This window comes from Mustela nivalis, assembly GCF_964662115.1.
Source record: "Mustela nivalis genome assembly, chromosome: 15".
NCBI classification, from domain to species: domain Eukaryota; kingdom Metazoa; phylum Chordata; class Mammalia; order Carnivora; family Mustelidae; genus Mustela; species Mustela nivalis.
Genome location: NC_139034.1, coordinates 9,690,874 through 9,715,381, shown reverse-complemented (window position 1 = coordinate 9,715,381; position 24,508 = coordinate 9,690,874). Strand labels below are relative to the sequence as shown.

Below are 24,508 nucleotides of genomic sequence, written 5' to 3'. Positions count from 1 at the left end.
TGACTATATCACCATATACCTATTTTACTGTTGCTATTGTTTACAGTTTGGGGCTATTAGAATGGGGTTGCTATAAACATTATACATGTATCTTATTGCATATGTTTAAAATTTTCTAGAATCCACATGTAGGAGTGAGTTGATGGTTCCTATCCACTGGATAAGAGGAAGATAAATTGTTCTTGAAAGGTTTTGTAACAAATTACACCCCAACATCAACCATGGTCTGAGAATCCATGCTGTTATCCATCCTTGCCAAAACATGTTAGTGTCAACGTTTTTGAATTTTCCTGATTAAAAATAAAGTTAAATACTTTCATATATGCTTACTGAACTTTTGTCTGTCTTATTTTGTGAAGTCCTGTTTAAATGTTTTTCCCATTTTTCTGTGGAGCCTCTGCCTTTTTCTAATTTATTTATAGAAGTTCTTTATATTTTCTTAATATGAATCCTTTGTATATTATATGTATTAAAACTGCCTTACTCTCTGGGTGCCTGGGTGGCACAGTTGATTAAGCCTCAAACTCTGTATTTCAGCTCAGGTTGTGATCTCAGGGTCCTGGGATCGAGCCCCATGTGGGGCTCTGTGCTCGGCACAGAGCCTGCTTGTCCCTCTCCCTCTGCTCCTTCCCCCTATGCTCTCTCTCTTTCTCAAATAAATAAAATAGTTTTTAAACACCTGCCTTACACTCTATGGTTTGTCCTTGTACTGCTTTATTGTTGTCTTTTTTTTTAAGGAATAGAATTGTACAATTTAAGTACTGTTCAATTTATTGTCTACAATGTTTGTATAGTCTGTTTTAAATAATTTCCTCTATAATAAAGTCATGAGACTCTTCTCACTTATCCTCCAAAAGTTTATAATGCTGCCTTTCACACTTGGGTCTTCAATCAACATAGGAATGCATAGTGTGGGGTCAGAATCAAATTTCATCTTTTGACCCATATAGATAGCAAATTTTCTCAGCCCCATGAATTGAAAAGAGAGTTTCCCCACACTGAACTGTAATATCACATTTTTTCATAAACCAGATAGCTACATATATGTGTTTTTATTTCTGGACTCTCATTCTGTTTGCCTATTCTTGCAACATGCCACCTTAAGTACTATAATTTGGGAAAGTCTTGCCTTCTTGTTCTTCCTCAGAATTATTCTTAGCCCTTTACATTACCATATAGGTTGTAGAATCAGCTCATTACACATACATACTGACAAATCCCTGCACCCCCAAAATATATACACACATCAACCTGTTAGGATAGTGATTGACAATACACTGAATTTATAGATAGATTAGTTTGGAAAGAATTGATATATTTTAAAATTGACTTTTCTATTCCATGAATATAGTGCAGCCCTTCAATTTAGTTAGGTTTTCATGTGTGTGTGTGCATGTGTGTGTGTGTGTGTGTGTGTGTTGGCAGGGGGAGAGAGAGAAATTGAGATAGATCTACCCCAACATATCTTTTCATCCATCCATTTATGAAGTTTTATAACATTCTCTATAAATATCTTACACGTATTTGGTTAAATTTGTTCATTGACATCTGACATTATTTTTATGCTGAGGCAAATACAATTCCATTTTCATCTTCTATTCAATTGGAATTTATATGCTATTTCTAAAAGCACTTTCCTACCAATTAAAAAATATGAACAGCCTTTTTCTTTTCTTTTCTTTTTTGAGAAAGAGAGAGAGAAGGAGAGAGCAGGGTGGGGATATATGGGAAGGGGCAGAAGAAATGGAAAGAGAAAGAATCTTAAGCAGGATTGATCTCACAACCCAGGATCATAACCTGAGCTAAAATAAAAAATCAGATGCTCTAACTGACTGAGCCCCCCAGGCGTCCCTACACACAACTTTTTAAGACAAAAATTAACTAGCATTCCTAATCTCTACCAAGATGATGAAAGGATACTAAGATACATTATTTCAGTCCTCACTCATATATTTAAATTGCTTTTCAATTTTATAAAACTTGAGTATTATTGTTTTATGCAGTCAGTGTTTATTTACATTTATTCATTTCTTTACATTAAAAAAATCTTCATTTCTTTTGTAGCTTAGATCTTTCATCTCTGATCGTTTTACTTATTCTGAAGTATAAATTTAGAATTTGCTTTAGTATGGATCATGGCAAACTCCATCTTTTTGTTAGTTTTTTGGTTGAAAAATGAATTTTCCTCCCTACTCTTATTTTCTGGAAGATATTTTTTCCTGGGAGAAGTATTATATTTATTTATTATTTATATTCATTTTTTGAAACATTTTGTTTTCCCAAGTAATCTCTGCACCCAGCAAGGGCTCAAAATTACAACCCTGAGATCAGGTGTCCTATGCCGCACTGACTGGGCCAGACAGGTGCCCCTGGGAAAAGTACTTGAGATTGTCAGTTGTTTCTTTCTGTATATGGAAGATACCATTGCAATGTTCCATGACTTCTATTGCTGATAAGAAGTCTACTGGAAGTTTAATTGTTGATCTGCTGGAGGTAATTTGTACTTCTATTCTGGATGGTTTTAAAATCCCCATCTTTGTCTTTGGTGTTGCCGTAATGAATTCACCATAGTGAACCTGTAGTTCACTAGTCTGTGTCTAGAGTTGGATTTCTTTTTAATATACTTGGAATTCGTTGGTTGCTTTATTCCATGGATTGGTGTCTATCATGCATTCTGAAAAAAAAAAAAAATGAGGCATTGTCTCTTCAAATATTATCTTTGCCCCAGTCGCTCTCCTTCTCTCCTATTCTTGTGAAACTATGATCAAGTTTGCTTTAGATCTTTTAATTCTATCCTTCATTTATCTTAACCTCTTTTCATATAATCTTTTTGTCTCTCTGTATTCCTTTTCTTTGTGGATAATCTTCTTTTAGTAACTTCCAGTTTTCTAATTCTTTTTCTAATTGGCTCATCTGTTAAACTCACCCAATGAGCTTTCCACTCCAATTTTTGTATTTTAGTTGTAGAACTTATATTTGGTTCTTCTTCATATTTTCTATATCATTCAAAATTCATTTTCCCATACACTGCAGATGTTTTAAGGGGCTTTAATTTCTTGAAATAAAACAGTTGCTTTATAAACAAAGCCTGATAATTATAAAATCTTTTATTGCCATCAGGTTGTAACTGCCAATGATCTCTTGAGAATTGTTTCCTTGTGTACTAGTTTTGTTGTTGTTGTTGTGATGAATTATTTTCCTTTGAAAACTAATTGTGAGAATTATTTGAAACCTATCGTAGAGAGACAGTCCAATCAAAAAGAATTTGTATTTGCTGTAATAAAATTCTTAGGCACTACTAATTGCAAACACTTTCTATTATATGCACAGCTTGACATTTGGGAGAAGTTTTTTGGGTAGTAAGAATATAGGTTGCAAATCCATCTATTAACTTTTTTGTGGTTGTGATATATCCAAGACAGGAATTTCTCAATGTCAGCGCAAATTTTCTGATGTATTCTATGGTTTGGGTTGGTTGTATTTTTATATGTCCCTGGCTTTATGGAGGAAGAGTACCTCATTAGACTCCCCATTCATTAGGCCCTAGATTTTAACTTCTGGATTTTATGTCCTGTAAGAAATATAAATGGCCCTTTTGCCACAATTTCACTATTCTGCTTACCTCTCTGGGTGTACACTTTCTTATAGTGTATAGTGTATAACTTCTCTACTCAAAATGCTAACAAAACAGGAGGCTGGGTACTGAGACACTAGGAAACAAGCTCAAGGAATAATATCAGCCCATGATTTAACTCTTTGAAGAAATAATCTTTGTTTCCTCCTTGGCTCTTGAAGATTGGTTAACTATCATGAATGACACAATAACTATCTGGACCAGGAAGTTCACACCATCAGACTACCTCAGTGTAAACAAATGGTCATTGATGTTCTTCACTCCAGAAAGGCAGCAGAACAGGAGACAAAAGTTTGGGAAAAACTAGCCAAAATGCATAGGACCACAAGAGATGTCATCTTTGTATTTGGATTCAAAACCCATTTCAGTGGTGCCAAGACAACTGACTTTGGTATGACTTAGGATTACTTGGATAATGCAAAGAAAAATGAACCCAAAAATTGAGTTGCAAGACAGAGGATGCATGAGAAGAAAAAGACCTCACGAAAACAGTGAAAGTAATGCAAGAGCAGAATGAGGAAAGTCAGGGGGACTAAAAAGCCAATATGGTGCTGGCAAAAAGTGAACTGGAGATTCAACAACAGAAGGAGAAACACTTGGCAGTGACTTCATCTGTGGTGATTGTGCAGATTTTTGATGAGAGAATTAATAAACCAGAAATTAAAGGAAAAAATGAAAGTATCCTCATGATCCCTATAATGTACCAAACCACAGCAAGGACAAACACCCACCAGAACAAGAGATGTGAAACATCATCTCAAATAACCAAACTATTTACTAGTAAATGGGTACATTCCTATTGCAACTTGAAGGTACATGCTATAAAATAAATGAACTATGGATTAAAGTCATTTGGAGAATCCACAAGCACTTTCTCCAAGAAATGCTACTCCAACCTAAGTAGAATTTTTCTGATTTAATACTTTCTCATCTTTAAAGCTTTTCTGGTTCCTCTCAGTATTTGTCTGACTTGACTATCAAAGACTTTTCTTTGGAGTGTGCCATAGCAATTATGTTTCTCAAGGTCAGGTGATAGGTGACAACTAGGAGAGCTCAGGTCCAGGTCCTGGCTTCACCATAATTCCAAAACTCTTTTGGTTAGTGAAATGCAAGTCTAATGGATTATTATTTCTGGATCTTGACCCTGTAAACTGGATTAGCCCTTGCAGTCTCTGGACTGCTACAACAGACTAGAAGGCTAAGACTTGAGCCCTATGGGCTAAGTGCCTAAGGGCACTTTTGGTCACTTACTGCCCACTAAAGTGGGATTATTCAAGAGTGATAATCTTCTGAAAGCTAAACATGGTGAAAAAGCTAAGTGTATGTAAACTATGTATCTGTACCCAAAACTAATATTTGTAGATGTGAAACTAATTTGTTCATTATTTTTTAAAGAGAGCAGAGAAAAAAGGTTTAAAATGTGTGTGTGTGTAAGTGAAGAAATGCCATTTCTCCCCTAAACTGTGCAAAGCTATAAATCATACTATTTGAGACAATTGTGCATGTATTTACTTCCTCTGAATTATATTTTCACAACACAGTTGCCAAGTTGGTCTATTTCTACTGCAGAGAGTAGTGCCTGGAATTTGTCAGGGTACCTCTGCTATTACTCTGTGGGTTGTGTGGTTGTCAGGATTACTTTCAGTGTGTATGCGTGGGAAAGGCGCTTGCGGTGGATGGGAGGTAGGCAGAGGGAGAGGCAACAGGAAATATGAAGAGTAAGAGATTTACCTAAGAAGAATATTTTCCAAAAGAAAAAAAAAAAAGGAGAAGAATATTTTCTTTTCTTTCTCAGAAAGAGTAAGTCTGGTAAAGAAATATAGTGTATAAAACAACAAATATTTAGGGAAAAAAACCTCAAATTTTTATTTTTTAAAAGACCAATTTATAATATTAAATTTCATGCTGTTAATAATTCTTGAGTAAAACAATTTTATGTATAGCATGACTAATTTCTTATATCAAGATTTAGTAACAATAACAGAAATTTACAGCTGGAAGGAAACTTAGTACTCTCCTAGACCTTGCCTTCATTTTTAAGAAGAGAAAACAGAGCTAAAAGGTTGACTTGCCAGAGGTCATAGTCAGTGATAAAAAGGCTAGTATCCAGGTCTCATCATTTCCTCTCAGATGTCCTTAACACAAATAGTTTTGAAATATTAACTTTTCCAATTTGCAGAGCTTTTCATTTGAGCTCCACAACACATTTTCACATAAATAATATTTGTAGGAGATATTATAAGCATTGCACCACATCCCAACATGAACATATTTCAAATCTGTACCTCTCTACTTTTAATTCATTTTTTTACTAAGAACAGTTAAGAAAAGATGTTTCTATATAGGTATATATTAAGAATGCTGCCTTAGACTATTCTTACCAATTTCATTAACATGAAATACATCTGAATTACTACAATTTTAAAAATTTACAGCAACCATCAATCTCAAAGATAGACCTATTTTCTAAAAGCCATACCTTCTAAAATCAAGCAAATTATGAAAAAGGGGAAGCGAACATGAATCTTTTTGAAAATTACCCAGCACTCTAATTGAAAGTCCTTTACCCTTCTACCATTTTTATTGTTTTTCATGTTTCCCCCAAACTACATATAAATAATATGAGAAAAGTTCTTCCTCAATCCATACAAAGTTTTTAAGCAACAATGTAATACTACTTCATTACAAGTCCTCTGGGTACAGAATCATTTGCTGTGGACATGGAACAGACCGACGGAAGTTTCAGTCTTCGAAATGCTAGCTCAGAATAAAGACCAACATGTGGAGGATGATAAACTAGTCTGGATCCCCTTGATAAAAAGACCAATTTTCAATAAAAATATGGTGAATACATTTGTATGTTTAAAAATGCACAACTGTTTATGTTAAAAATAAAATACCTTTGGGGGGGGAACCTTAATAACGAATTAATAGAATTCATAGCACAGTTTTTATAAGAAAATATTTTCTAGGTTCCTTGTTTGGAGGCTGGGAAACTGTCTTCCATTTGTCATGGATAATGGCCACTGGCATAAAGGCAACCTGGAGGCTCAAGGAATAAGCCCTCCTCTCCAGAGAAACACAGCATGAGCACAGTACAAAGACAGCTTTAGTTATGTCTTCATAAGTCAGATGCTCAGAATCCATAATACCTAGACTCCTATTACTGTTGAATGGGACAATCTATAATAATGTGATCACAGTGATTATAGGTCTGAAAGGGATAAAATAACATTTTGTCCAACTCATAAAAATCTCACCGGTCATGAACATCTAACTAAGTTTCTAGTTTATGTCATGTATGTTCCAAATCTCATCACCACTGAAATTTTAGGGTATAGGTATTATCATCCTCATTTAGCAGATGAGAGAACTGAAAAACTAAGAGAAGACAAACTCTGGATGATTGACACATCTCCAAAGGCAAGAGAAACAAAAGCAAAACTGAACTATTGGGACTTCATCAAGATAAAAAGCTTTTGCATGGCAAAGGATATAGTCAACAAAACTAAAAGGCAATCTATGTTATGGAAGAAGGTATTTGCAAATGACATATCAAATAAAGGGCTAGTATCCAAAATCTATAAAGAACCTACCAAACTCAAACCCAACAAACAAAAATTCCAGTCAAGAAATGGGCAGAAGACATGAATGTTTCTCCAAAGAAGACATACAAATGGCCAGCAGACACATGAAAAAATGCTCATTTCTCACCAACGGGGAAATACAAATCAAGACCACCACCAGATACCACCTCACACCAGTCAGAATAGCTAAAATAAACAACTTAGGAAACAACAAATGTTGGTGAGGATGCAGAGAAAAGGGAACCTTCTTCCAGTGTTGGTGGGAATGCAAACTGGTAGAGCTACTCCGGAAAACAGTATAGAGGTTCCTCAAAATTTTAAAAGAGAGTTACCCTATGACCCAGAAATTGCACTACTAGGTATTTAACCAAAGAATACAAACATGGTGGTTTGAAGGAGCACCTGCACCCCAGTGTTTGTAGCAGCCATACCTACAATAGCCAAAATATGGAAAGAGCCCAGATGTCCATCAACAGATGAATGGATAAAGATTTGTTATGTGTGTGTGTGCATGTGTTATATGGAATATCACTCAACCATCAAAAAGAATGAAATCTTGCCTTTTGCAATGGATGGAACTACAGTGTATTATCCTAAGTGAAGTAAGTCAGAGAAAGACAAATACTGTATGATTTCACTCATATGTGCAATCTAAGAAACAAAACAGATTAACATAAGGGAAGGGAAGGAAAAATAAAACAAAATGAAAATGGAGAAGGAGGCAAACCATAAGAAAGGCTGAACTCTAGAAAAGAAACTGAAGGTTGCTGGATGGAAGTTTGGTGGGGGGAAGGGGTAATTGGGTGATTGGCATTAAGGACATAACCTGATATAATGAGCACTGGGTGCTATATGCAACTGATGAATCACTAAATTCTATTTCTAAAAATAGTAATACAGTATATGCTAACTAAACTGAATTTAAGAATTAAAAAAAGTCTGTGATTCCTTTGCTAAGATGTGCTGAGCTCTATCACAATTGTGTGACTTAAATGAGCTATAAATTAGTGTTCATTCTTTCCTATAGATAATTCTCATTGTTCTTTAGTTTAAATTAACCGAGCCTTATTAAGTGTGGCTAACTGTCAGGCTAAGGATACACAGACAAAACCAAACCCAGAGACCCTCAAAGAGCTCAAACCAGTGGAGAAGTTTAATATGTAAACAACCTGTTACAGATGAAGGCGATTGCAATGAAAAGATCACACAGAAGTGGGGTGGTAGCATGGAAGAGTAAAGGATTAACTTCCTTTGAATTTTCTGGGGAAGATTCTTATAGAAGATGACTTCTGAGGGGCACCTGGATGGCACAGTCAGTTGAATACCGACCTCCTGTTTGCACGTCAGCTCATGGTCTTGGGGTTGACGGATGGAGTCCTGTGTCAGACTCTGCACTAAGTGAAGAGTCTGCTTGAGTTTTTCTTTCCCTCTCCTTCTGCCCCTTCTGCTCAGGCTCACTCACTCTAACTCAAATAAATAAATATTAAAAAAAAAAAGGGATGACCTCTGAGATTATTTTTGAAAGATAAATATGAATTCACGAGATTGGGAAGGGCCAAAGAGCATTCCAAGCATTTGGTAGGTCCTGGAGACTTCTCCCTCCTGGCATGTAATTATAAGCTGTCCCGCACTGCTGGTGTATAAAGTAAGAGTGGGGCCTGTGGGACCTGAGGCTGAAGAGGCAAAGGCAGATTAAAGAACCTCACGTGTGCCTGTTACAGTTTGAATTCAGCATAAAGCCAGTAAGGAATCATTGGTGGGTTTCAGTTCTCGGAGATAAACTATGTATTATATTCAAGTTTGAAACTGATGATGTTGGTAACAGATGGATTAACCAAACACCCTAAAAGGGCCTCTAGAGATCATACATGATCTGGCTCCTTTGTATTTCTCCAGCTTGATTTTGAGTCATCCTCTTCTGTCCTCTATCTGGTAACACTAAACCACATTCGGTTCTCTTTTCTGGGCATTTGTACAAGTGGTCCCTTTGCTTGGAAATTCGTTCTTTACATTTTGAGGGTCTAACTCTTCAACTTATCTTTTAGAGCTTAACAGGAAGATAATTTCTGTTGGAAAGCTTGCACTAACCCTCATAAATTGGAGCTACCCATCTACCATGTGGTTCTTAGTCTGCTTGTACATTCATTCTCAAACAACTTACTTCACTGTCACGTGACCACCTGCCTGTTGATTTTCTCTCCAGATACTGTGAGTTTTCTAAGGGCAAGCTTGATGGCCTGTGTATCTACAATACCTAGTGCAGCCCTGCAATACAGACAGTGTTTGAAAAATAGCTCTTGAATGGGTGCTGAATATCAAGTGTGCAGCTAGCAGTAGATCAATTGGGTGACCAATGATAAAGGTCTGAACTGAAGAGGGTTAGGATCACTAAAACTTGGTGACTTGCCAGAGTTAAAGAGGAAAGAAAAGAAGGAAAAAGATTAAATAGTGAAGGATAGTTACCAATTTTTAAGAAAATAGGTAGGACAACACAACCATGGTTGCCTATAAACTCTCTCTCTCTGACCTCTCTCGTATTGCTCCTACCTCAGTTTTCCCAAAATGCGAGACATACTCTTGCTTCAAAATGGGCAACTGCTGTTCCTTCATCCTGGAAAAATATTCTCCAAATGTCCCCATGGCTTGCTCCCTCACCTCCTCAGATCTTTGCTCAAATGGTAACTGTATAGTGATGGCTTCCCTGAGCATCCCACTTAGAATTATAACCCTATCCACACCTTGGCTCTCCTTAGTCCTCTTCCCTCCTCTATTTTTCCCCACAGAATTTATATCAGACACACAACATATTTATTTGCTTTGTCTTTTCCACTACAGATGTGTTCCCTGAGGGGTAAATATTTGTTAATTTGTTTACTTCACTACTGTACCCTCAGGGCCTAGGACATAGTAGGCATTCAATATATGTTTAATTAATGATTGAACAAGTGAATTAACAGTAGCATCAACATTGATACAGAGTGGGGAAAAAGTATGCAGAAAATGATTATGTGCACTTTTAAATATGCTCAATTAGAAGAGGTCACTTAGAAGAAAGATAAAATTGGAAGAGTAGCAGGGGGACTCTTGGTTTGCTTTATCCCTCAAACAGAGGAGCTCAACATCAAATCATTTTGAACAACTAGGAAATAGATTTGAGGATTAAGAAAATAATCTGCATAACTGGAGGGAGAGAAAGTGGCAGATGTGAGGTTTGGAGCTATGAACTAGGGGAGAGAAAAGCTGTGGTGCTGGGAAAGAGAGGGAGCCATTTTTTTAGAGTGAAGCCAGGGAGAGAGGGAGAGGGCAGGAGAAAGAACAGCATATAGGGTTCCTGCAATATGCTGAGGGGAGGGGATCCCCTGAATGGCACTGAGAGAAATCAGTCCCCCTCCTGGAGTACATGTGGAAGAGGGATTTTGCTTTTCTGAGGACAAAAGGCCCCCTAGGAGCCACTGAGTGGCTGTTTAGCAGCAGGGGACAGAAGCATGTGTAGAGGGCAGATATGCTGGTCACAGCTGTCCACTGTGGGGCCCGAAAGACTCCACTCTGTGTGACTGCCTTTATGGGACAGAATGGTGCTGGGCAAGCTGCAAGCCTCTCCTCCTAGGGAGAGAAGCAGGTCCACACCTTGCTGGGTCCTTTAAGATTTGGAGTTTTCAATACCAGCCATGGGACAAAGATAAAACACGTAACTGTGGCATAGGGTGTGCAGATGGCCAGGCACAGGGAACTTGAGGTGCAGTGATATGATGAAAGCCTGGAACACAGGAGAAGAAGTTGTTCACTTTTTTATCAGGGCCTCCTAAACAGTAGCAGCTGTGAGTTTTCCCCCAGGTTGAGAGGGTGGGGTGATAGGATCTTCCACACATTCCCTTCCCCCCACCACCATGGTTGGACTTAAGAGAGAAACAGAACCTCCAGGGGAGGCTGGAGTCCCTTACACCAAACCCTGCCCTTGTGCACCCAGCAGGGGCATGTTTCCTAAGGCAGGTCTGACTGTGAACCAGCACAGGGGGCCTCTCCCTCAGAACAACATACGCTGCCCCACATGTACCAGGTCTACTAATCACAGAGTGCTCTAAAGCATCAGCTTCAGTTCCGGTGGAAATAGGACCAGGTTTTCTTTTCTAAAGAATTCTTTTATTTCTTTATTCTTTATTTTCTTATTCCTTTGGCATTAGGCTTATAGTTTTTTGTTCATTTGTTGGTTTGTTTCTTTTTTGCCTTTGTAGGATCAGCCTTTTTTTTTTTTTTTCCCCCCTTTTCCTTCCTTCTTTCTCATTATTTGGAATCAGGGTTATAGTTGTTTGTCTGTCTGTTTTTTCTTCCTTTTCCTTTTCTCTTTTCTTAGATCAGCCCCCCGTTTTTTTAGGTTTTTTTTTTTAGTTAGGCTTATCTCAACAAACAAATCAAAGCACACCTAGTGAAAGTTTCAACCACCTCCCACTGAAGCAAGGAGGAAGTCTGAGCAAACTGACCTGTGGAAAAGGGCAGCCAAAACACTACATCAGAGTGCACAAAGCATACAACAGAAACACTTCCTGAAGTGCAAGACCCTGGACAGTGTGTGACCCCTTCTTAATATAGTATTCCTCTCAGGAGCAGGAAACATAACATTCTTTCATGACATGCAAAAGACAGAAACCTAAACATAATGACAAGACAGAGGGATTCTCCCTAAAAGAAATAGCAGAAGAAATCACAGCCAGAGATTTCTCAAAACAGATATAAGCAATATATCTGAACAAGAATTTAGAATGACAGTCATAAGAATACTACCTGGGCTTCATAGCAGCATAGAAGACACCAGAGAAATCCTCACTGCAGAGATAAAACTAGTCATGCTGAAATAAAAATGCTATAGCTGAGATGCAGAACCAACTGGATGTAATCACAATGAGGATGGAAGAGGCAGAGAACCAAATAGGTGATACAGAGTGAAAATTATGGAAAATAACGAAGCTGAAAAGAAGAGGGAAAGAAAACATCATGAATTCAAACTTAGGGAATTTAGTGATTCAACAATGTGCAATATTATCTGTATCACAGGAGTCTCATAAGAATAAAAGTGTGAAAATGGGGCAGAAAGTTTATTTGAACAAATTATAGCTGACAATTTCCCTAATCGGGGGAAGGAAACAGGCATTTATGTCCAAGGGTCACAGAGAACTCCCCTCAAAACCCAAAAAGAACAGGTCAACACCAAGATATATTAGAGTGAAACTCACAAAACAAAAAAGATAAAGTGAGAATTCTGAAAGTAGCAAGGGGCCAAAGGTCCTTAACCTACAAGGGTGGACACATAAGGTTAGCTGCAGACCTGTCCACAAAAACATAGCAGGCCAGAAATAAGCAGCATGATATATTCAACATGCTGACTGGGAAAAATAACACAGCCAAGCAGCAAAGCTATCATTAAGAATGGAGGGAAAGATAAAGAGTTTCCAAGATAAGCAAAAACTAAAGGAGTTCATGAACACTAAACCAGCTCTGCAAGTAATACTAAAAGGGATTCTTAGAGCAGGAAATAGATACCAAAAGTGACAGGAACTTTTTAAACCATTTTTAAAAGGAACACAGACAATCTACAGGAACAGCGATTTTACAAGTAATACAATGGCACTAAATTCATATCTATCAATAATTACTCTGAATGTAAATAGGCTCAATGCTCTAATCAAAATACACACAGCTTCAGAATGGATTAAAAAAGAAAAAAAAAACCAGCAAGATGCTGCTTACAAGAGACTCATTTTAGACCAAATGACACCTCCAGACTGAAAGTGAGGGGGTGGAGGACCAGGCTAATGGACACCATGCTAATGAATCATGCTAGTGGACATCAAATGAAAGCTGGAATAGCCATACTTACATCAGAAAAACTATATTTTAAACCAAAGACTGTAGTAAAAGATGAAGAAGAGTACTGTATTATAATAAAGGGGTCTATCCAACAAGCTCTAACAGTTACAAATATTTATATCTCCAACTTGGGAGCAGCCAAATATATAAATCAATTAGTAACAATCTTAAAGGAACTCAGTGATAATAATATGATAGTAGGAGGGGCCTTTGACAATTCACTCACACCAATGGACAGATCATCTTAAGAAGATCAACAAGGAAATAATGACTGAATGACACACAGGACCAGATGGACATAAGGGATATATTCAGAGCATTTCATCCTAAAGCAGCAGAGTACATATTCTTTTTGAGTGCACATGGAACATTCTCCAGAAGAGATCACATACTGGATCACAATTCAGGCCTCACCAAGCACAAGAAGACTGAGATCATACCATACATATTTTCAGACCACAGTGCTAGGAAACTTGAAGTCAACCACAAGAAAAAATTTAGAAGGACCACAAATACATGGAGGTAAAAGAACATCCTACTAAAGAATGAATGGGTTAAGCAGGAAATTAAAGAAATTTAAAAAAAAATTGGAAGCAAAAGAAAATGAAAACACAACAGTCCAAAACATTTGGGATGCAGCAAATGCAGTTATAAGGAATTTTATAGCATTATAAGCCTTTCTCAAGAAGAAAAGTCTCAAATACACAACCTTAACTTACACCTAAAAAAAGCAGGAAAAATAACAACAAATAAAGCCCAGAATCAGCAGAAGAAGGGAAATAACTATGATTAGAGCAGAAATAAATGATACACAAGTAAAAAAACAAAAAAAGTAGGACACATCAATGAAAGTAGGAGCTGGTTTTTTGAAAGAATTAACACAATTGTTAAATCCCTAGGCCAGACTTACCAAAAAGAAAAGATATAGGACACTAATAAATAAAATCACAAATGAAGCAGGAGAGCCCACAACCAGCAATGAAGAAATTCAAATAATTACAGGAGAATCTTATAAGCAATTATATGCCAAAAATCTGGGAGAAAAGGGTAAGTTCCTGGAAATATATAAACTACCAAAACGGAAATAGGAAGGAATAGAAAAACTGAACAGACCCATAACCAGCAAATAAATTAAATCAATCATCAAAAATAACCCAAAACACAAGGTCCAGGGCTGGATGACTTCCCAGTGGAATTCTACCAAACATTTAAAGAAGAATTAATACCTATTCCTCTGAAGCTGTTTAAAAAAGTAGAAAAGGAAGGAAAACTTCCAAACTCATTCTATGAGGCCAGCATCACCTTGATTGCAAAACCAGACAAACACCTCATTAAAAAGAATTACAGACCAATATGGCCAATGATCATGTGCAAAAATTCTCAACAAGATTCTACCCAATCAATTTCAACAGTAAACTAAAAGGATTATTCACCAAGATCAAGTGCAATTTATTCCTGGGCTACAGGGTTGGTTCAGTTTCCGCAGGTCAATCAACACGATACACCACATTAATAAAAGGATAAGAATCATATGATCCTCTCAACAGACGCAGAAAAGCATTTGAAAAAAATACAGCATCCTCCTCGAAAAAAACCCTCAAGAATGTAGGGATAGAAGAACATACCTCAACATCATAAAGGCTGTATACAAAAGACTAAGAGCTAATATGATCTTCAATGGGGAAAATTGAGAGCTTTACCCCTAAGGTCAGGAACATGATAGGGATGTCCACTCTTACTGTTATTGTTCAACACAGTCCTGAAAATCCTAGCCTCAGCAATCAGACAACAACAACAACAAAAAATAAATAAAAAACATCCAAATTACCACAGAAGAAGTCAAACTTTCACTATTCTCAGACAACATGATACTTTATGTAGAAAACCTGAAAGATTCGACCAACAAATTGCTAGAACTGATATATGAATTCAGCAAAGTCACAGGATACAAAATGAACATTCAGAAATCTGCTGCATTTCTATACACCAATTATAATAAAACAGCAGAAAGAGAGATCAAGGAATCAATCCCATTTACAATTACATCAAAGACCATAAGATACCTAGAAATAAACCTAACCAGAGAAATAAAAGTTCTGTACTGTAAAACTAGAGAACACATATAAAAGAAACTGAAGAAGGCACAAAGGAATGGAACAACATTCCATGTCATGGATTGGAAGAAAAAATACTATTGTTAAATGGTCTATTCCACCCAAAGCAATCTACATATTCAATGCAATCCCTATCAAAAATAACACCAGCATTTTTCACAGAGCTAGAACGAACAACTATAAAATTTGTATGGAACCAGACAAAACTCTAAATAACTAAAGTGATGTAGAAAATAAAAAAAAAAAAGAAACGCTGGAGGCATCACAATTCCGGACTTTAAGCTCTATTACGAATCTGCAGTCATTAAGACAGTATGGTATTGGCACAGAACAGACATATAGATCAAAGGAACAGAAAAGAGAAACCAGAAATGGACCCACAAGTGTAAGGTCAACTAATCTTCAACAAAGCAGGAAATAATATCCAATGGAGAAAAGACACTATCTTCAAAAAATGGTGTTGGAAAAAACTGGACAGTGACATGCAGAAGAATGGCACCAGACTACTTTCTTACACCACACACAAAAATAAGTTAAAAATGGATGAAAGACCTAACTGTGACACAGGAAACCATCAATATTCTAGAGAAGAACACAGGTGGCAACCTCTTTGACCTCAGCCATAGAAATTTCTTAGTAGACATATCACCGGAGGCAAGGGAAACAAAACAAAGATGAACTATCAGGACCTCATCAAGACAAACGCTTTTGCACACTGAAGGAAACAATCAACAAAACCAAAAGGCAACCGATGGAATGGGAGAAGGGTTTTGCAAATGACTTATCAGATAATGGGCTAGTATCCAAAATCTATAAAGAACTTACCAAACTCAACACCCCAAAAAACAAATAATCCAGTTAAGAAATGGGCAGAAGACTTGAATAGAACCTTGTCCAAAAAAGTCCTTCAGATGGCTAACAGACACATGAAAAGAGGTTCAACATCTCGCATCATCAGGGAAATACAAATCAAAACCAAAATGAGATACTACTTCACACCTGTCAGAATGGTTAAAATTACCAACTCAGAAACAACAGGTGTTTGTGAGGGTGCAGAGAAAGGGGAACCTTCTTGTACTGTTAGTTAAAAGGCAAATTGGTGCATCCACTCTGGAAAACAGTATGGATTTTCCTCAGAAAGTTAAAATGAGAGCTACCCTATGACCCAGCAATTGTATTATTAGTTATTTATCCAAAGGATACAAAAATTCTGATTAGAAGGCGCACATGCACCCCAAGTTTATAGCAGTACTATCAATAATAGCCAAATTATGGAAAGAGCCCAGATGTCCATTAACAGATGAATGGATAAAGAAGATGTGGTATATGTACAATCGAATACTACTTGGTATCATCGGAATGAATGAAATCTTGCCACTTGCAATGATATGGATGGGACTAGAGGGCATTATGTGAAATAAGTCAGTCAGAGAAGGACCAATACTATGTGATTTCACTCATATGTGCAATTTAAGAAAAACTGATAAACAAAGAGGAAGGGAAGGAAAAATAAAATAAAATAAAAAACAGAGGGAGACAAACCACAAGAGACTCTTTAATGTAGACAAGAAGCTGACAGTTGCTGAAGGGGAGGTGGGTGGGAAAATGGGCTAGATGGGTGATGGACATTATGGAGGACACTGGTTTGAATGTGAACTCGGTGTTGTATGCAGCTGATGAATAACTGGATTCTGTTCTTGAAAGCAGAGCCACATTCTATGTTACCTAACTTGAAATTTAAAAAAAGAAAGAAAGGGAGGAAGGGAGGGGCGGACAGAAGAAGGGAGGAGGAAGGAAGGATGGAGGAAAGAAAGAAGCAAAGGAACAAAGGATATAAAGTAGTGCCCAGAAAAATAAGTAAATGGTTCAGAAACTTGCAAATGTGTTTAACTAATTCTAAAGACATGTCCATCACAGTTACATGTACCATTTTTCAACCATTAGTAGATTAGTAGAGATTAAAGATTTGGAAAAGACCCACCTAATTAATGTTTTTGGGTTAAAGACACAATACAAATGCATACCCACATACCATATAAATACTTAAGGCTATAAATGAAGCAAACTCGTAAAGAAAATGCATTCCTTTCTCTCACTTTAAAAAAGAAAGAGGGCTCTGAGCAATACAACTGGTGCTCAGGGAAAAGGTTTCAGCTCGTATAAGAAGCATTATCATACTCATAAACAATGTGCATGGGAAAAAGAAAAATTTAAAAAGGTATAGAAATTGGGAAACACCAATATTTAAGGTTTGGGCAAAGGAAGAAGAACAAGCAAAAGGGGCGCCTGGGTGGCTCAGTGGGTTAAAGCCTCTGCCTTCAGATCAGGTCATGATCCCAGGGTCCTGGGATCGAACCCCACATTGGGCTCTCTGCTCAGCGGAGAGCCTGATTTCCTTCCTCTCTCCCTGCCTGCCTCTCTGCCTAGTTGTGATCTCTGTCTGTCAAATAAATAAATAAATAAATAGATAAATAAATAAATAAATAACCAAACTAGGGGTTAAAAAAAGGCTAAGAACACCACCAGAAAAGGAGAAAGGAGAGAATTTTAAGAGGTTCAGTAGTATCCAGTGTAAGACAAACTATAATAAAGGAAGAGAAATACCCAGAGTATTTCATAATTAGGTTACTACTGACTTTAGTCAATGCAGTTTTAGAGGATCACAAAGTAACAATGACGAATTACCACCACTTATTGAACAATCACTTATAGGTATATTCAAGGGGGTGATTCAAATGTACTATCGCTAATCTTCCCAACCACATTACCAAGTACCTCTCCTATTATCCAAATTTTATAGAAGAAAACTTAGGCTAAGTAAGATGAAGTGTTTCATATGTTACAGATGAACAAAAAGTGGAGGAGCTAAGGTTTGAGTCCTAGTAAAAATATACCTTATAAAATGTTTTGTTCATATGACACTCTTGATGTAAATTCCACATGCATAAATTTTTGAGGTACAAAAATCTTGCCACTTTAAAGACCAAAAGTCACATATTTTAAAGATCTTTAAAAGAATTGTTAAAAAACCTTATACTTGATCATTTAGGAATGCCATTATGAATGTCAATTGCTGTATTTATGTCTTTGGGAACAGTTGAGTCGTTTAGATTTTTTTGCTTTTATGATGAAAGGCACTATGAATTTTTTTTTTTTTTTTTGAGAATCTGTGTCTTCATTTTATGGTGTTTTTTTTTTGCCTATGGGCTAGAACCTTCCCTGGGGGCCTGTGGGGAGGGGTGTGTTGGAGTCACTGTGTACAGATAAGATGTGTCCTTCCATGCAGAAGGGGGAAGAGGAGATGGCAGATGGGAGCACTGTTCGTGTAGGGGTCCAATCAGGAGTGGGCCCCGATAGGGCATCTCAGGAAGTGATGTCACTGCCTGGATCACAAAGGCCTTCAGAACTTGGAACCCCTGCAACCAGGCAGCCAGTCTAGTCCAGTAGCAGGGTTACTGGACTCAGGACCTTGACACAGAAAGATGTTTTCCTGTTGTGTACCTAGTTTCTGGGGCTCTGGGTACCAGAACCCCCAAGAAAATGACTTGTTCCCATGCTGCAGACATTGGCTAAAACCACCCCCCCAATGCCGCAGGACCTTTCGAGGGAGACGCCATAAGGTACTTACTACTGAGGAGACTAGGCGATGCCCACCCCTCTGAACCGTCCTAGGGAAGCCCCATCCCTTTCTCTGGAGTTTGAGGGGAGGAGGGATATGTGGAGGTTCCTGCCCATGGGCTGGAGGAGGGTGAGTACAGTGGATACTCTTGTGATCCCTTCTTGTTCACACCAATGTCAGGGTGGGCAGGGTGCACAGGGGATTCCTGAGGTGACTCTGAGCTGTGCCAGAGCACATCCAAGGCCCTGAAGCTGGGCCACGTTTCTCTCCTTGGGGGAGGGCTCTGCCACCTGGGCTGTGGTGTGTCTGGAATGGAGCGCCCTGGGTCTGAAGACCAGCAAAGGCCTCCAGACAGGGCTCTAAGTCCTCCTGCCTGCCTGCCGGGCACTGTCTTTAAAGAACGCCCCAGAGGACATGGTGCAGGAGGTGACCGAGGAGATTGCCTGCTCTCCTTCCTCCAAGGACACGAAGCCGCACACGGCCAACAGAGTCTGGCGCTGGCTCCGGGTGAGTGCAGATGCTGGGGAGACCCAACCCCGGGGCGCCCATGCAGCACCAAGGGCCCCACTTCCTAGAAGCCAACCTGGCCTCCTAGAGTCCTGTACTCCCGTGAATCTGCATCCCATCTCTTCCCCAAACTGGCCCACAACGTTCTGCCCACGCCTTGGACAGAAGCACTGCCATTGTCCACATACTTATAGGAGTATCATTAAAGAGACTTTAGACCAGGTTTCATCCCGTTGATTTAGACTCCTTTTGCCCTGGCCAAGGCATTTTCCTAACTCGTGCTCCCAGGTGCCCCCACTGGCCCAACAGTCCTTCCTCCGCTTCTGCAAGTCTTGCAAAGACTGGATTGGGAGACTTTGATCCAAAGGGACATGGTACTCTGTCTCTTGCTCTGCGCTTTGGTATTGATGGAACACATTGTCGCCCCCCCCCAAGGAAAAGGAACAGGGGCCTCACTGCACTGCACTGCACGGCAGTCCGGAGGCCAGTGATTGATCACAGCCATGGAGCCCTTTACTGGGGCAGGACTGGATGTAATCCCCTTCTCTGGCCAAGGCACAGTGCTGCATCCTACAGCCTCCGTGCCTTCTTATCCTAAGCCCTCTCACCTTAAACATCTCTGTGTTCTCATCTCAAGAATGGGATATGTTGGGTGCCGGGGTGGCTCAGGGGTTTCAGCCTCTGCCTGCAGCTCAGGTCATGGGTCCTGGGTCTCACAGTCCTGGGATCGAGGCCCACGTCGGGGGCGTGGGGTCCTCTGCTCAGCAGGGAGCCTGCTTCCCCCTTTATGTCTGGCTGCCTCTCTGCCTACTTGTCACCTCTCTCTCTGTCAAATAAATAAATAACAAGTCTTTCAAAAAAGTAAAAAGAATGGGCTATGTTATCAGAAATAACAGGATCCATGCCACTCAAGCAGGGACGTGCTATCCATACTCCGCTCACAAAGGGACCTCAGATACTAGCAAGTTCAGACATCATTTCTTTCAATTCTTTGTATGGATACCAAGAACATTTTCTCATTGCCTTAAAGGCTTCTTAACTGATTGGCTGATTGATGGATTTGAGAGAGAGACAGGGGGAGAGTGGGGAGAAGTAGACCGAGAAACAGAATCCTCAAGCAGACACTGCCCTATGGACACAGCCCTACGAGGATCGCAGCCTCAGAACACGGAGACCATGACCTGAAGCAAAACCAAGAGCTTTAGGCTGAACCCAATGAGACACTGAGTCACCCGATTCTTTTTCGGACTCTGGGCTCTCTTGTCCCACCTCTTGCTGAAGTCCCTGAGATCTGGGGGCTCATTCTGCCCTCCAAGCCCCAACCCTCCTGGTGGCCACAGCACTGACTCATGTCTCCTCTGATTCACCTCAGGGGAAAAATCGTTCAACCAGGAAGAGGAGCAAGACCTCGGTGCTGATGGCCAAGCGGGCCAACAAGCTGCAGGCCGCAATAGATCACCTGGTGCCTGCCGTCATCAGACAAGATCTACACTGTGTCCACACCTTTCTGGACACATACCGTCACTTGGCCACCCCCCAGGAGGTGCTGGACCTCCTCTTTGCAAGGTGAGCACCCTCTCCTGCCCCTAACTGCTCTGTGAGATTTGGCCAATTCCGTTGTGAGACTCTGGCAGGTCCCCAAGCTTCCCCAAGCTTCCCTTGCTCCTAACTGGGGCAGAGGTATTATAGGGACTCAGTGGGGTCTTGTAGGGAAAGGACACCTGGGAGCCTGCGCCAGTGGAAAATTCTGCTGGAGCGCCTGTGGGCATGCTCTTTGCTCATTCCTGTGCCCCTCATGATGAAGCCTCTGCCTCATCCCTGACTCTCACTATGATCTTGAGCTGGGCTCCTTTGCCACTGAAAGGGAGATCTGAGACTCCTTCTGGGGCCTGTGTCTGGCTGAATCCAGAGCAAGCATCCCTGGGGGTGAGCAGGGGCCGGGCCCACTCAGATGTCGGTGATGGGCTGGTTGGGGCCCTTTTATTCAGCAAGCATTCAGGAAGCCCCGGTAGGTGGAGGCGATTATCCAGGAGCTGAATGGGATCCCTGCACAGAACAGAAAGCACCCCAGGGCTGCAGGCTAGTCGAGGGTCTGGCGGTGAGAGCCAATATCCACAGACATCTCATGCGATGCCCCCTGGCCTCCTCTAGATTCGGATGTGTTTATTCCAGCTATGATGAGGTCGGCGGACCCCAGGAGCAGCGCAACATGTGAGTAAGCTTTGGCTGCTTTAGGAGGGCCTTCCCTCTCCACCAGGGTAGTGAGGGTCCTGTGAGTTTGAGGGGCTGCCGGACCTTCAGACTCACCTCGTTATTCTGCTTTATGGTAAATGTCTGAGAGCTTCTACTGGAAATTGGAAAGGTGCCCTGGGGAACTGGGGTAGGTGTGTGAGCACTGTGGGAGAGCAGAGGGGGATGGAGGACAGCTTCCACCCCTGAGAGGGTCATGCTCCATCCCTGCCCCTTCCCAGCCCTCTCTCTGCCCCAATTCTGGGACCCAGAACACAGGATTTAGGAACCATCGCATAGCAGTGTTGGCACCTGCACGTTGGGTGCACAGAGGGGTCTCAGGGAGAGGGTGACCCAGTAGAGCCCAGGGAGCAGCAGGCATCCCACACCCTGTGGGAGGTGAGTGTCAGTGGAAACAGACCCACTCTCATGGCACCTAGTGAACGGGCAGAGGAGGTAACGGTGGAGGTATGGGGAGGGTCCTGGGAAGGCCTGGCTAGAGACAGAGTCCCTTTGTTCCCTCCTCGGTTGGATCTTCACTGAGCAGAGGCGAGTGCAGTGAGGGTAATTAAGAGGCCAGACACCACTTCTCCCCAGGCACATGCAGTTGAATTCAAGTGGCTCGTGGGCAAGGAGACAGACTGAGGAGTGTGTCCAGCTCCCCTAAGAAGTCCAGAAATGCTCCCCCCATTGACCAAGGACTCCCACTCCTAGCGGCTTTTGGCCAGCCTGCCGTGTGGGAGCAGGCCTTTCTCACGCAGGACTGCCAGGTCGCAATTGGACAAGGAGTCCGACTGGTCTCAGACAGGAGCTGACAGCCCAGGGGCCCAGGTTCCCACATAGGTTCCCTGGGATTTTGGTTTGGATGCGTACCCTGTCCTCTGACTTCTCTGCCTCCATGTCTGTCCCCAGGGCCGTCTATGCCATCCTGAACACCTGGGTGGAAAAGTATCCAGGGGATTTTGTGCAGCCTCCGGAGTTTCCCAGCTTGCATACGCTGCTGGCCTACCTGCAGGTCAATGTGCCGGGCTCGGACCTGCAGCGCCGTGCCCAGCTTCTGCTTCCAGAAAGGCAATGCGCTCCTGAAAAGACCACGGAGCCAGAGGCTAGGGGTGAGGAGGACTGGGGGTGACTCATGTGGGCCTGAGGCGGAGGCAGGGTGGGCCACCCTGAGGAAGCCTCCGTAGATTGTAATTGGGCCGAAGAGAGTGAGTCGTCTCAGATCCCTGTCCCCATGGGCTTCCATCGGGGACACCTTCTGGGGGCTGGGTCTTGAACGCAGGCCACGCTGAGTGGTGGGGAAAGGGAAAGGCAAAAGGGAAGTCAATCAAGCTGATGATGCTTTCTCTTCTTGGAGCTACAGCACCGGCCCCAGAGCCAGATCAGGATGTGTCTCGGGAAGTTGTTCCACCAGCCACTCTGGCACCTGCTGCACCTCTGGGGCCTGAGCTGGCCCCCGCCATCCCTGCTATGGCTGCTCCCTATGGGTTAGGAAGACCAGTAACCCCCCCTGACCCATTGGGGCCAGGGCAGATGGTCGTCAGGGCCCTCGTTCACTTCTCTGCCACGGAAGAGCCACCAGGCCTTTTGACTTTCCTGGATGACCAGCAGGGTCCTGCCACCGAGCTGCCGCCCCCTGCCTCCGTGGAGCAAGCAGGCTCGGCCCCCGAGTAGCAGCTTGTACTGGCTGCAGCTCCAGAGCATGACTCCCCCTCCCCCATCATTTCCTTCTTTATCGTATTTGTTTTCTGTATTCACCTCTATAATTACTTCATAGATGTTATTTATTAAATAAAGTAGAATTTGAGTTTATATAACATTTTACTCGCATCCTTTGCAGTGGGATATGGAGGTCTCATTAGGTCCATCCAGAGTGTTGCACAACCATGTCGTTCTACGACGTTTCTGTCACAGAGACACCCACGCTCCTCATCGCTCACTGCTCTGTCCCTCCCCCAGTCCCTGCAACCACTGCTCTTCTCTCTAAATTTATCTTTTAAAATATAATAACCTAAGGAAAAAAATACCCTTTTCTTCTATAACTTGATATGCCATTGCCACTTCATCTCTGACCAGGACCTTCCCCCTCACATCCTGGACAAATGAATTTACTGTGTTCCATACTGAGAAATGTTGTCACTACGATTATTCCATGAAACTGCTGAAACGCTGTCAGTACCTTGGAAGCCCAAGCCACATGAGCCACGACGGCGACCAGCTGGAGTCCTACTCATTCTCGCTGAAGGTGCCTGGCTGCTCTTCGGTAGCCTGGGCTGCCTCCTCGACAGTCTGGACCTCAAGTGCTTTCAGGACAACAGCAGGGGACGCGGTGCTGGCTTTTAGCATAGCCATGGCCTCACTGTGACTTCAATTGTTCAAATCAATGCCATTGATATTCAGCAATATATCACCTGTCCAAAGGAATAAACCAGAAAATGAGATGAGCTACCAAGTCATTATCTTCCCTATACATCCTGTTATTTGTAATTTTTCACATCTCTGTCATTCTTACGATATCGAGGGAAAAATCCAATTCATGGAAAACATTCCAAAACAACTCAAAACTTTAAGATAATTTCATCATACATAGGAAAAAATGTGGCTTGAGGCACTGTGATTTGACTGGACGTCCAAGTCATTAGACCTGGTTTTGCTAATGTGCAGGATCTGGGCATGTTCATTTCTCTTCTTTGGGCTTCAGTGATTTCTATAGTTCTTTCCTGCTCAAAAATTATTTGATCTTTTGCTCTTAGAAATGAATTTTTAACATATCCTGTTTTAGAGTTACACAGTTTTAGAGATATAGTCCTACAGAGTTTGCTCAGTGTGGATGTATCAGAATACTTAAAGAGAAGAGATCCTTGGGTCTACACAAAGAAATGAAACTTGTGATTTGAGCATCTTTTGCTTAAGGAAGAAAAAAAGGTGTTTGTTGCCCTGCCAAGTAATATAATAA

General features: G+C 41.0%; 1 protein-coding gene and 1 pseudogene across 2 annotated transcripts in view; one reads left to right on the top strand and one right to left on the bottom strand.

The window, feature by feature from the left end:
* Positions 1-23,531, top strand: part of LOC309848531 (ral guanine nucleotide dissociation stimulator-like) — a 64,352-nt gene extending 40,821 nt beyond the window's left edge. The window contains exons 2-5 of the mRNA XM_082700229.1: positions 20,696-20,889; positions 21,475-21,534; positions 22,465-22,664; positions 22,916-23,531. Of these exons, the coding sequence (XP_082556355.1) occupies positions 20,741-20,889; positions 21,475-21,534; positions 22,465-22,664; positions 22,916-23,226 (720 nt within the window). The 5' untranslated portion in view covers positions 20,696-20,740 and the 3' untranslated portion in view covers positions 23,227-23,531. The remainder of the gene's footprint in view (positions 1-20,695; positions 20,890-21,474; positions 21,535-22,464; positions 22,665-22,915) is intronic.
* Positions 1-24,508, bottom strand: part of LOC309848923 (ligand of Numb protein X 2-like) — a 72,396-nt pseudogene that overhangs the window by 35,261 nt on the left and 12,627 nt on the right. The gene's annotated exons all lie outside the window — the stretch shown is intronic.